This window comes from Carassius auratus, chromosome 41, assembly GCF_003368295.1.
Source record: "Carassius auratus strain Wakin chromosome 41, ASM336829v1, whole genome shotgun sequence".
Lineage (NCBI taxonomy): Eukaryota > Metazoa > Chordata > Actinopteri > Cypriniformes > Cyprinidae > Carassius > Carassius auratus.
The window spans coordinates 3,696,951-3,708,587 of record NC_039283.1 but is presented as its reverse complement, the minus strand read 5'-3'; the positions used below and the strand labels follow the sequence as shown (position 1 = coordinate 3,708,587).

The following is an 11,637-nucleotide window of genomic DNA, read 5'->3' as shown; positions in this document are numbered from 1 at the left end:
GGGAACAAATTAGTTTGTGGCCATGATTTATTAAATCGAAAAAAAAAAAATGTGGCATTGAATTAAGAATCTGTGTGAATGAGTTATGTCATGTGTGGGGCTCCATATATTAATAAAATGCATAAAATAGATGTTTGTTTGGTTTTCCTTTTGATCTTTGGAAGAAATATGATCTCTCTTTGTCTTTGTGATGGGCAGTGGTTGGGTTTCTCTCATTGTTTCCCATCTCTCATCAGTGTCTCCCTGCACTTTTCCCTTCGCCAAACCCATTTCTAAAGCCTCCAGTTTCTCTTGTGACCCGCTCAGGGATACAGAAAAACATGCAGCGGCATATTCTGAGGGTGTGTGTGTGTGTGTATGTGTGTGTATGTGCGTTTATTAAGGGTTCCAGACCAGATAAGCAGACACAACTCATCAGACCTGTTGTTTTGTAGTGCACTACCCAGCCACGGTTCAGCCGCTCGTTTATACACCACTGCTGTATAGAGGCTCTAAAGAGCTGACCGTCATCTAAATACAAATATTCGAGCCTTTAGATTGTATTTGTATTTTTGTATAGAACTGAGGAATCAGACTCTGGGTGTGAGATGAGATGAGATGAGATGAGAGCCGTGGCTCTGCACTGCCTTTACTGTCACCTGTGCGTCTCTGATGCAGATCCTTGTGTTTCAGACTCCAGAAGCACAAGAATTGCCTTACAACTCCTGATAGTCATTTCATTTCATCATGGACTAGACGTGGAGAATCTGAATCGGATCGATATTACTGAGCGAGCCTTTTCCTATCCAGTGCCAAATTAAACGGTGAACTGACAGTGAATCTGTGTACATCGCTCAATCAGTAGCTTTATTTAGCCACTACATTTTCTTTTTAAATATCTATTATTGAGACCCTTGCCAATAACATTATAGTGCAATCTGTTTGAACAATGCAGTTTTTCCAGGATAAATGCATGCACTTTGGGGTCCAGCCAATGTAATGATGCTTTCCGACCTTATTATTCGTTCACATTTTCGCATAGGACTCTAGTTTTGACAGTTTAGATGAAAGATTCATTTTGATCGAAGCCAGTTATTATTCATCACCTAACAGAAATGAGTAGCTATGCAATGTGATGGAGCATATAGAAGAGCATCAGTCCATCTGTTCATGTTCAGAAGTAACCGATCGTGTGTGAGGAGCACTCAGTGGTGAAACAGCCGTGTCCTGTTGCGTTGAGGATTTCATGTTTAAAAGCCTTTGTATTTTCCTCACGTCTCATCTATCAACATGTTTGTGTTGTGTACAGTTATGTTTGATGTGACTTTGTATCTGGGCATTGCAATGTTATATATATATATTATTTGTATATGTATATATTTTTTTTCCTAATGAAAATTATGGCTGCGTCAGTGTAACTTTTTGTTCTTATTGACCCCCACATGACGATCTTGCATTTGTTTTAATGTTGGAAAAATACTGGTGAAAGAACTATTTGTTTGAGCACCAAGTCCTGATTTTATTCTTGCTCAAGATCAGCTCTTGTTCATGTGAACCCACAATGTTGTCTTGAATCATTCCACCGTTTCCATCATCATTACGCTTTCGTTCACACATGGGTCTTTTCAAGGCATTCGCTTATGATTTGGTCTTTCAGTGCGACAGACTAGCTTACACAACAGTTATTTTTCATAGGTATTTATTCTGGTTCAGGCAGCGTCACAGGACACTAGACAAGAGGAGATGTTGTTCTGGTCTGTTAGTCGAGTCAGGAGCTCGAGGTAAAGAGGAAACTAATGCTTCCATAAAAATTGCTTTTGATACCCAAAGTGTGAGGAAACTGTAAAGATCTGTATTTTTAAAGAATGTATAATGTGAAATTTTTTTCTCATATGCTTGTTTTGTATTATGTATTATGGCGAAGTAATAACTTTTTGAATCAAAAAGCAATACAATACCAGTAAAATCCTGTCTGGGTGGTTACATTATTTCAGAAAGCTCTCCATCCCAACACTTTCACATCAAGATTTGATTGTTATACACTTGTAGATCTCAAATACTGAAAGGAAACAACTCCTCGAAATGATGCATTTTCCTCTTTCCTGCCAAAATAAACACTTGAATGAGTAGCACTGCAAACAGCCTTTTTAAACAAAACACTGTAAAACAACATTAAACACATACAGCAACCTGCTTCTCAATTTCCAGCAGGTCATTCAGGATCAGATTTGGCCATCAAGAGCCTCCAGGTGTGTCAGAGAAGGGCACTGTTTGAGAAACGCATTAATCCGTTAATTAAAACAGTGATTTTCACACACACACACAAAAAAAACACATTAAATATCAATTTATCTGATTTGCTGGAAAATCTTTTAACTGAGTGTTTTTTATCTTCAGTGTTTTCTGAAGTATGGACATTTATTTAACCCTTTAGCTGCCCCACCAAGAAAAACATGTTTGTTTGCATTTCTTGTCTCCTTATGTTGCTAGTTCCCACACTCCCACACTTTTTCTCCAATATATCCCTCATTTATCAAATACTTCACTTGCTTCTCACACTTCATAAAAAGGGAGTGGTTGTCTCCTTCCTTTGGGTTCCTGCCCATGTGGGGGTGGTAGGAAATTAAGTTGTGGATATGCTAGCAAACAATTCTATAAAGCATGAAACAGTAGATGTACAAGTACCAATGAGTAGAGCAGAGGTCAAAACCATCATAAAGCAACATTCACTTAATATATGGCAAGAATATTGGAACACAGCGGATACAGGACGTCATCTATACAGCATACAAAATCAAGTAGTAACAAGCATGAGGAAGGTCAGAAGCCCAAGGGAGGAGATGTTAGTCTCACATCTTAGAATTGGTCACACTGGTTTAAATGCAACATTGCACAGAATAGGAAAACATCCCACTGGATTATGCACTGAGTGTAATGTGCAAGAGACAGCGAAGCATATACTGTTAGACTGCAAAAAAATATATATAATAATATGAAGAAGATAGGGCAGAATTAAAGGCACAGATGGATGAACAAAGCATGACACTTGACTTGAGCATTTATTAGGGAAATCATCTGGGAGTATACACAATTTATTAATTTTGTTTTTGAAAAACACTGGGTTAAGTGAAATAATTTAATAGGAAGGAATTTTCATTTTGTGAAGGTTTTTATTTGTATTTATTTACTTATTTATTTTTTCTTCACCTCTCCTTTGATGTCATTCTAATACCAACACTCCAGTCTAGTAGGTGGCGGTAATGTGCCTTTGAGATTAGCCAACCGCCATTAAACCCGAAAGAAGAAGAAGAAGAAGAGGAAGAGGAAGAAGAAGAAGAAACGTGGCTGCTTACTTGATGAAAGCATGCAGTCTATGGCTGCTTATGGTCTTCTTCAGTTTTATTCGCTCGGCCAGCACGCGGTTCGGTTTCCACGTTCACTCGTACACCGTAAACCGGTGGTTTAAGAGCGTCAGCATGTGTAAAGAGCTGAAGACGAGAGGCGTGCGGCTAACGTTACCAGCGCAGAGCTCCGTTGATCTGAGCTCACAACAGCAGCAGGGTAAGAGCTTCTCCAGTCCATACAACAACACTCATATAAACTCTCTTCATAAAATACACTCGCCAGTCATCTCATTTGTCTCTAAAATGTCCAACGTCTGATATTTATCTTGAATATTCCTGTCACAGTATCATAACGAGTTGTGCTACATTAGGAGCTTCATTATTACCCTGAATGACATGCTGTGGTGGGAATGACCGCTTTAAATTACTTTTTGGCATTAGTTTAACAAAAAGAGACAAAATATTTGTCATAATCCAATAGCTAGGAATTTATGTTTTTAAATGCAGAATAATATTTTATACAATTATGAAAAAAATGCAGTGGTTTGTAGGATGGACCTGAAAATTATAGTCAAGTCATAAATAAAATGTGACCTTTCTATATTAATTAGGAATATTCAAGTAAAGTCACCTTTATTTATATAGCGCTTTAAACTAAAAAGATATCATTAAACTAGGAAAACATTGTGTCAATCATGTAAAAAATTTATTGAAGTCAATATTTAGAAGAGTATGCAGCCCTTGGGATGTGCCTGTGGGTTTATAATCGTCTGGTGTGTGTGTGTGTGTGTGTTTGTTGTGACAGAGTGGACGGAGATCCTGAGGGCCACAGTCACGGCTCTGAAGGACGGGCAGGTCGTGGCCGTCCCCACTGACACCATCTACGGTCTGGCCTGTGTGGCCCAGGACTCAGCGGCCGTCAGGAGAGTTTATGATATCAAAGGAAGGAATGGAGACAAACCTCTAGCCATCTGTGTCGGAGAAATACAGGACATCTACAGGTTTATTCACAGTTCTACTTCAACACTACTGGTCAGAAGTTTGGGGTCAACACTGATAATTATCAGAAATATTTCTTGAGCTGTAAATCACCGTATTATTCTGATTTCTGAAGATCATGAGACACTGAAGACTGGAGGAATGATGCTGAAAATACAGCTGCGCATCACAGAAATATCTCATAGTATTTTTATTTTTTGCAAGTAAATATTCTGAACCCAGACTTATTTTAATGCTACTGAGTACATTTTTAAGGTACCATGGTTTTGTTTCAGTAAAAAAAAAAACACCATGGTAGTTTGAGTTCAACAACATAGTTGTAAGTGTAACTTTATATGTAATATGTGAGAGAATACCATGGTATAACCCTCTGATACAGTCCCAGTACAGTGTTTGTGCTGTAAATGCTTCCAGGTTCTGTTCGGTGTCTGTGAAGGAGGAGCTGCTCAGAGATCTGCTGCCTGGACCTGTTACACTCGTTCTGGAACGATCCTCCACACTGAACGGAGACCTCAATCCCTTTACCAAGGTTGGCTTTAGTTATTCTCCACATAGGTGAATACATAAGAACTTAGATGAAATTTCATAATTACTTTATATTTGAAATTTGGTTAGAGATGTACTGATGAATTATGGTCACCTAAAATATACTTTAATGACATTTCTGTTGAAACTTGTATGTCATTTATTTAAATTGGTAATTTCACATTTTTAATGAAGTTGCAATTTAGTACATATGTTAACTGTATTATTAAAGAACACTTAGTATTATTAATCACTTTGCCTGTGCTTTAGTATGCCATCAACACATCAAAATAAGTGACATTTTTTGAAAGCATAACAAATGGTTGTTAAAATTATTTAAATGTACTATAAAACTTTTAGTTTGGCACTATTACATAATGCACTTTTTGTGTTAGGATACAGTCATGTGCTCTTATAATTAAAAGGTTACTCCACCCAAAATTGTTGTCATTAATCACTCACCCCGTGTCGTTCCAAAAGTGTAAAAGCTTCATTCGTTTTAAGAAATGTAAGAAATTTTGGATGAAAACCGGGAGGCTTGAGACTGTCCCATAGACTGCCAAATAATTAACAGTGTCAAGGTCCAGGAAAGTATGAAGGACATCTTCAGAATAGTCCATCTGCCATCATTGATTCAACTGTAACATTATGAAGCGACGAGAATACTTTTGTACACGAAGAAAACAAAAATAACGGCTTTATTCAACAATTTTTCTCCTGTGTCTCTCTAAATTTGTGTAGTGCTATAAATCTTAGCTGTACACAGATGGCGTGCACTCTTCTGCATCAGCTGCGCCACACGGATATTTTTTTTTTTTTACATGTTTATTTACCCTTGGGTTTTAAAGCAAATAACGCATCTGCGCAGCACGGAGTCTACGACATCTGCATACAGTTCAGATTGGCCAAAATGGCGCTACGCTGATTTGGAGAGAAACAGAGGGGAGGAATTCTTGATTAAAGTCATTATTTTTGCGTTCGTTGCTTGGCTGAATTTTTCTTTGATTCGCTTCATGACGTTACGGTTGAATCACTGATTGCAGATGGACTATTCTGACGATGATTTCTTACCTTCCTGGGCTTTGACACTGTTATTTACTTGGCAGTCTATGGGACAGTCTCAAGCCTACCTGTTTTCGTCCAAATTATCTTAAATTGTGTTATGAAGATGAACAAAGCTTTTACGGGTTTGGAACAACATGGGGTATGTGATTAATGAGAAAATTTGGGTGGAGTAACCCTTTAATATCTGCAAGAACTTTAACTATATACAGGTGCATCTCAATAAATTATAATTTAGTGGAAAAGTACATTTATTTCAGTAATTCATCTCAAATTATGAAACTCGTGGATTGAATTTAATACATACAGACTCAAGTAGTTTAAGTCTTCTGGTTCTTTTAATTGTGGTGATTTTTGGCTCACATTTAACAAATTAGAATATGATGACATGCCAATCAGCTTATCAACTCAAACACCTGCAAAGGTTTCTTGAGCCTTCAAAATGGTCTCTCAGTTTGGTTTACTAGGCTCCACAATCATGGAGAAGACTGCTGATCTGAGAGTTGACCAGAAGACAATCATTGACACCCTTCACAAGGAGGGTAAGCCACAAACATTCATTGCCAGAGAAGCTGGCTGTTCACAGAGTGCTGTATCCAAACATGTTAACAGAAAATTGACTACAAGGAAAAAGTGTGGAAGAAAAATATGCACCACAAACTGAGAGAATCGCAGCATGAAGTACACTCAAGAATTTAAGAGAACTTCACAAGGAATGGACTGAGGCTGGGGTCAAGGCATCAACACACAGCAACACACACGTGTCGAGGACTTTGTCTACAGTTGTCGTATTCCTCTTGTTAAGCCGCCACTCCTGAACCACAGACAACATCAGAGGCGTCTTACCTGGGCTAAGGAGAAGAAGAACTGGACTGTTGCACAGTGGTCCAAAGTCCTCTTTTCAGATGAGAGCAGGTTTTGTATTTCATTTGGAAACCAAGGTCCTAGAGTCTGGAGGAAGATTGGAGAAGCTCATAGCCCAATTTGCTTGAAGTCTAGTGTTAAGTTTCCACAGTCTGTGATGATTTTGGGTGCAATGTCATCTGCTGGTGTTGGTCCATTTTGTTTTTTGAAAACCACACTGCACCTGTTTACCAAGAAATCTTGGAGAACATCACGCTTTCTTCTGCTGACCAACTTTCTGAAGATGCTGATTTCATTTTCCAGCAGGATCTGGCTCCTGCCCACACTGCCAAAAACGCCACAAGTTTGTTAAATGATCATGGTGTTGGTGTGCTTGACTGGGCAGTAAATTCACCAGACCTGAACCCCAGAGAGAATCTATGGGCTATTGTCAAGAAGAAGATGAGAAACAAGAGACCAAACGATGCAGATGAGCTGAAGGACACTGTCAAAGAAACCTGGGCTTCCAGACCTCCTCAGCAGTGCCACAAACTGATCACCTCCATCCCACACTGAATTGAGGCTTTCCAGAAGGTCAACAATTCACTAAAATGGTTTTTATTTATTTTTTTATTATTGGTCTTATGAAGTATTGTAATATATTTAAGATATTTAAGAATTGGTGGGTTTTTGTTAAATGTGAGCCAAAATCATCCCAATTAAAAGAACCAAAGACTTAAACTACTTCAGTCTGTGTGCACTGAATTTATCTAATACACAATTTGAGTTGAATTACTGAAATTAACTTCCCCCCGATATTCTAATTTAAGATGCACCTGTAAATTTAAATTTAGGCTTTAGTTAATGCAGTGTGTGTAGATCTTTTGTTGACTGTATCATCTAATGTTTTATGTGCTGTAGCTCATAGGGGTTCGTATTCCAGACCATCCGTTCATGAGGCGTCTCTGTCAGATGTGCGGCGAGCCTCTTGCTCTCACCAGTGCTAACGTCAGCACACAAGCCAGTACAGTAGCTGCTAGCGTAAGTACAGAGCTACAAAGCACAGAATCCGTTCTTGATGGGCTTCAGGTTGTGTTTGACGTGCTGGTGGTGTTCTGCAGGAGTTTGAGGATCTGTGGCCCAGTCTGGCTATTGTGGTGGATGGTGGTCCGATTGGAGATAAAAGCCGTTTGGGTTCAACAGTTGTGGATCTGTCTGTGTGTGGCAGATACCGTATAATCAGACCGGGATGGTGAGCATTTACACCACATTCTAGTTTTGCATAGTTTATTTATTGTTATCCAGTCAGCCTGAAAACACAGCTGTAGAGCAGTTATTTGAGATGATCCATATTCTTTATATACAGTCAAACCAATGTTACCACAATGGTAACACATTACCACAATTTATTCTCTCTAGTTTAGAAAATGGTAATAAATATCAGAAGAACACGGTTAAATTGTCAGAACAAATTAATCTTGATTAATGTCAGATAACACACAAGCAAAACATGGTCTGCTCAAAGTGTCTGAAGAAGTTTTGCTCCCAAATGTTTATCACTTTTACTGACAGTCCGCTGTATGATGAACTTTTGGGTATTCGAATGTCACAGATGACTTTATTTTGCTTTCCTCACTTGCATAAATCAACTTTAGTGTCCTGCACCCACTAGTAAAAAACTAAATCTTGTGTTTGACATTATATATGTATATTGGTCAAAGAAGAATAGGTGTTTCTAGGCTTCAAAACTATGTTTAATACAGCCTTAAAATTATAATTTCAATTAAATTCTTTCTTTTTTTTGTGTGTGTGTCCTATTTAATTTTGTGTGTTTTCTGAGCAGAAAATAATTAGTGTAAATGATGCCCGTTGGTCAGCAAGAATTTTGTAATAATTTAATATATGAAGAAATGTGATTATATTATATTAAGTGCAGATCAGAATAAGTGTTTAATATTTGCATAAATATTATTTTCCCTGAATGAAAATGTAACATTATTGCACTCGTATTTTGACATTTGTCTTTGACCCAAAACAGAGCAGCTGACTTCACTAGTCTACTAGTTATGTAGTTGCACGTCTCCACTCCAAATGAACTGTCTCTTCTCTCTTGCAGTGCTCTCTCTGCTACAGTTCAGGTACTTGAGGGCAAATATGGACTTCTGGAGGATCCTGTCAATCAGTGACTCGAGCACAGCACAAACCCGCTGTAGGTCAAAGTCAGCCCAGAGAACTGTGTGCCATTCTCAGTAATGGCTCTTGAGGCTCTGATTTTTCAATGGGGTTTTCTTCCCTCTCTTCTTTTCAGAGAATTGAGTTTGGTGGATCTTCTGAAATGATCATCACACTCCACAAACTCAATTTCTCAGGTTCTCATGCTAAAGACGCACATTTTTCTTCTCAGTCCCAGTCGGCCGTTTGGTTCCTGAAGACTCATTTGTGGAGTGGTTCTTCTGTTGCAGTGACCTCTACACCACTGAAGCGCATTTGGGGATACACTTATGTTGGGAATATTATTTTGGGGATTTGATTTGATTGGTTTGTTATAGTACATTAATAGTTTATATTCAAGGATTTTGTTAATTTGGATTTTATTTATTGCAGTTTTAAATGTCAATTTTTCAGGGAATCACCTTCTCTCTGACAGAGAATCATTTGTCTTTTTATCAAATAAAAAAACTAAATCTGATGTCGATCACTTTTAATATTGTACTGTGTAAGTTCAATAATACTTAATACAAGTACTGTTTTGCAGTGTGGACCAAAGCAGATTAAATCTTTATGCAGTAGTCCCACTTATTTGGTATTTATAATTACAACTTTATGATCCCTTTGGCATTTTTTTGTTTTGTAAAATTAGTAATTGTTATTCATTTGTGGTTGTTTCAGTTGCCTTAATGTCTTGCTCAATGGTTTTAAGAGGATTTAGTCATGTTTCTGTTTTTTTGAGATGTGGACAGTGGGGTTTTTGAATTCAAATATCTAATTTTTTTATAACTCATAAAAAATAAATATATACACACAGTACAGACCAAAAGTTTGGAAACATTACTATTTTTTATGTTTTTGAAAGAATTTTCTTCTGCTCATCATATTTATATATACAGTATTGTTCAAAATAATAGCAGTACAATGTGACTAACCAGAATAATCAAGGTTTTTAGTATATTTTTTCACAAAATTGATGACCTCAGTGATTGAATGCCACACTGCTATTTTTTTGAACACACCCCTTTCAACTAATTGCCCAATTGCACAGCCTTAAGAGCGTGCATATCATGAATGCTGGGTCTTGTTTGTTTTCTGACAATCTACTGAACCTACTGGTAACTTGTTTGCCACGTAGCAATAAAAAATATACTAAAAACCTTGATTATTCTGGTTAGTCACATTGTACTGCTATTATTTTGAACAATACTGTATATATATATATATATATATATATATATTAGAAAAACAAGCAGCTAGAAAATGTAGATTGCAAGTGACAAAAAAAGATAAAATTATAATAGAGGGTGCTTGAGTTTGAGGGTCAACTGTGTTGCGATGTGTTTTTAGATGTTTCTTGAAGATGTATGTGCATTACTGCATGTAAAATATATTTTGCTTTGCAATATAACAATTTTAAAGGTAACAATGTTATTTAAAAGGCAATGGTAGACATTGTAATGTTTGTAATTGTATTTTATCTGACAATTACTGTATTAAGTTAAATATATTACAAACTTTAATTATATTGAATATATAGAATAGAACCACTTTATTGCACAGCTGTACATTGAAAGTTAAGATCTAGCAGCAATACAGACTTACAAACCGTTCTAGTGCACATGTAAACAAATATGAACAGAACTAGGAAGATACATATTTACATTATTTTTACGGTTACATTGTTATCTTAAAATTAATTTATTCCTTGTTATGTCTAATCCTTAGCATCAGCTAATCCACTGCTTCGTGCCATTCTTCAGTTATCAATTAATGATGTAGTATCAGGGTTGAAGTTACAATACGCTTAGTAGGCCTACTGTAAATCCATGGCTTTATACATAAATTATGTATAAAATTATGTATAAAATATGTATTGCCAGCAGAACTTTTTGATTCTTAAAGGGTTAGTTCACCCAAATATTAAAATAATGCCATTAATAACTCATGTCATTCCAAACCTTGTAAGACCTCCGTTTATCTTCAGAACACAGTTTAAGATATTTTAGATTTAGTCCGAGAGCTCTCAGTCCCTCCATTGAAGCTGTGTGTACGGTCTACTGTCCATGTACAGTAAGGTAAGAAAAACATCATCAAAGTTGTCCATGTGACATCAGAGGGTCAGTTAGAATATTTTGAAGCATCGAAAATACATTTTGGTCAAAAAATAGCAAAAACTACGACTTTACTCAGCATTGTCTTCTCTTCTGTGTCTGTTGTGAGCGTGTTCACTGCAGTTTGTGATATCCGGTTCGTGAACGAATCATTCGATGTAACCGGATCTTTTTGAACCAGTTCACCAAATCGAACTGAATCGTTTTAAACGGTTCGCTTCTCCAATAAGCATTAATCCACAAATGACTTAAGGTGTTAACTTTTTTAATGTGTCTGACACTCCCTCTGAGTTCAAACAAACCAATATCCCGGAGTAATTCATTGACTCGAACAGTAGACTGACTGAACTGCTGTGAAGAGAGAACTGAAGATGAACGCCGAGCCAGATAACGAACAATAAACTGACTCGTTCTCGGTTTTCAGATCACCAGTAGTGATGGGAAGTTCGGTTCTTTTCCGCGAACTGGTTCCTTCGGACCAGTACTTCATTAGTGAATAAGTACTAGTGTCTATTTAATAGTATCTAATGAATTAGTACTAGTATCTAAAAATACATTCTAGT

At 37.0% G+C, this 11,637-nt stretch overlaps 1 protein-coding gene across 3 annotated transcripts; it reads left to right on the top strand.

Annotated features, from left to right (window-relative positions):
• The first annotated feature begins 3,276 nt into the window (after window positions 1-3,276).
• yrdc (yrdC N(6)-threonylcarbamoyltransferase domain containing) lies at window positions 3,277-9,777 on the top strand. Of its 3 annotated transcripts, none has more exons than XM_026228438.1 (7): window positions 3,277-3,540; window positions 4,129-4,324; window positions 4,737-4,851; window positions 7,674-7,793; window positions 7,874-8,004; window positions 8,869-8,961; window positions 9,157-9,777. In XM_026228438.1, the coding sequence occupies exons 1-6, from the start codon at window positions 3,336-3,338 to the stop codon at window positions 8,936-8,938; spliced, it is 837 nt and encodes a 278-aa protein (XP_026084223.1). In that variant the 5' UTR covers window positions 3,277-3,335; the 3' UTR covers window positions 8,939-8,961; window positions 9,157-9,777. The 3 variants fall into 3 exon arrangements, with proteins under 3 accessions (XP_026084223.1, XP_026084222.1, XP_026084221.1); XM_026228437.1 differs by having other exon boundaries at window positions 3,278-3,540; window positions 9,061-9,777; XM_026228436.1 differs by having other exon boundaries at window positions 3,278-3,540; window positions 8,869-9,777.
• The last annotated feature ends 1,860 nt before the right edge of the window (window positions 9,778-11,637 follow it).

Coding starts and splice junctions, on each gene's coding strand:
- yrdc (XM_026228438.1), top strand. CDS start 3,336: ATGAAAGCATGCAGTCTATGGCTGCTTATGGTCTTCTTCAGTTTTATT. Junction 4,325..4,736: donor GAAATACAGGACATCTACAG/GTTTATTCACAG, acceptor AAATGCTTCCAG/GTTCTGTTCGGTGTCTGTGA. Junction 7,794..7,873: donor CCAGTACAGTAGCTGCTAGC/GTAAGTACAGAG, acceptor GGTGTTCTGCAG/GAGTTTGAGGATCTGTGGCC.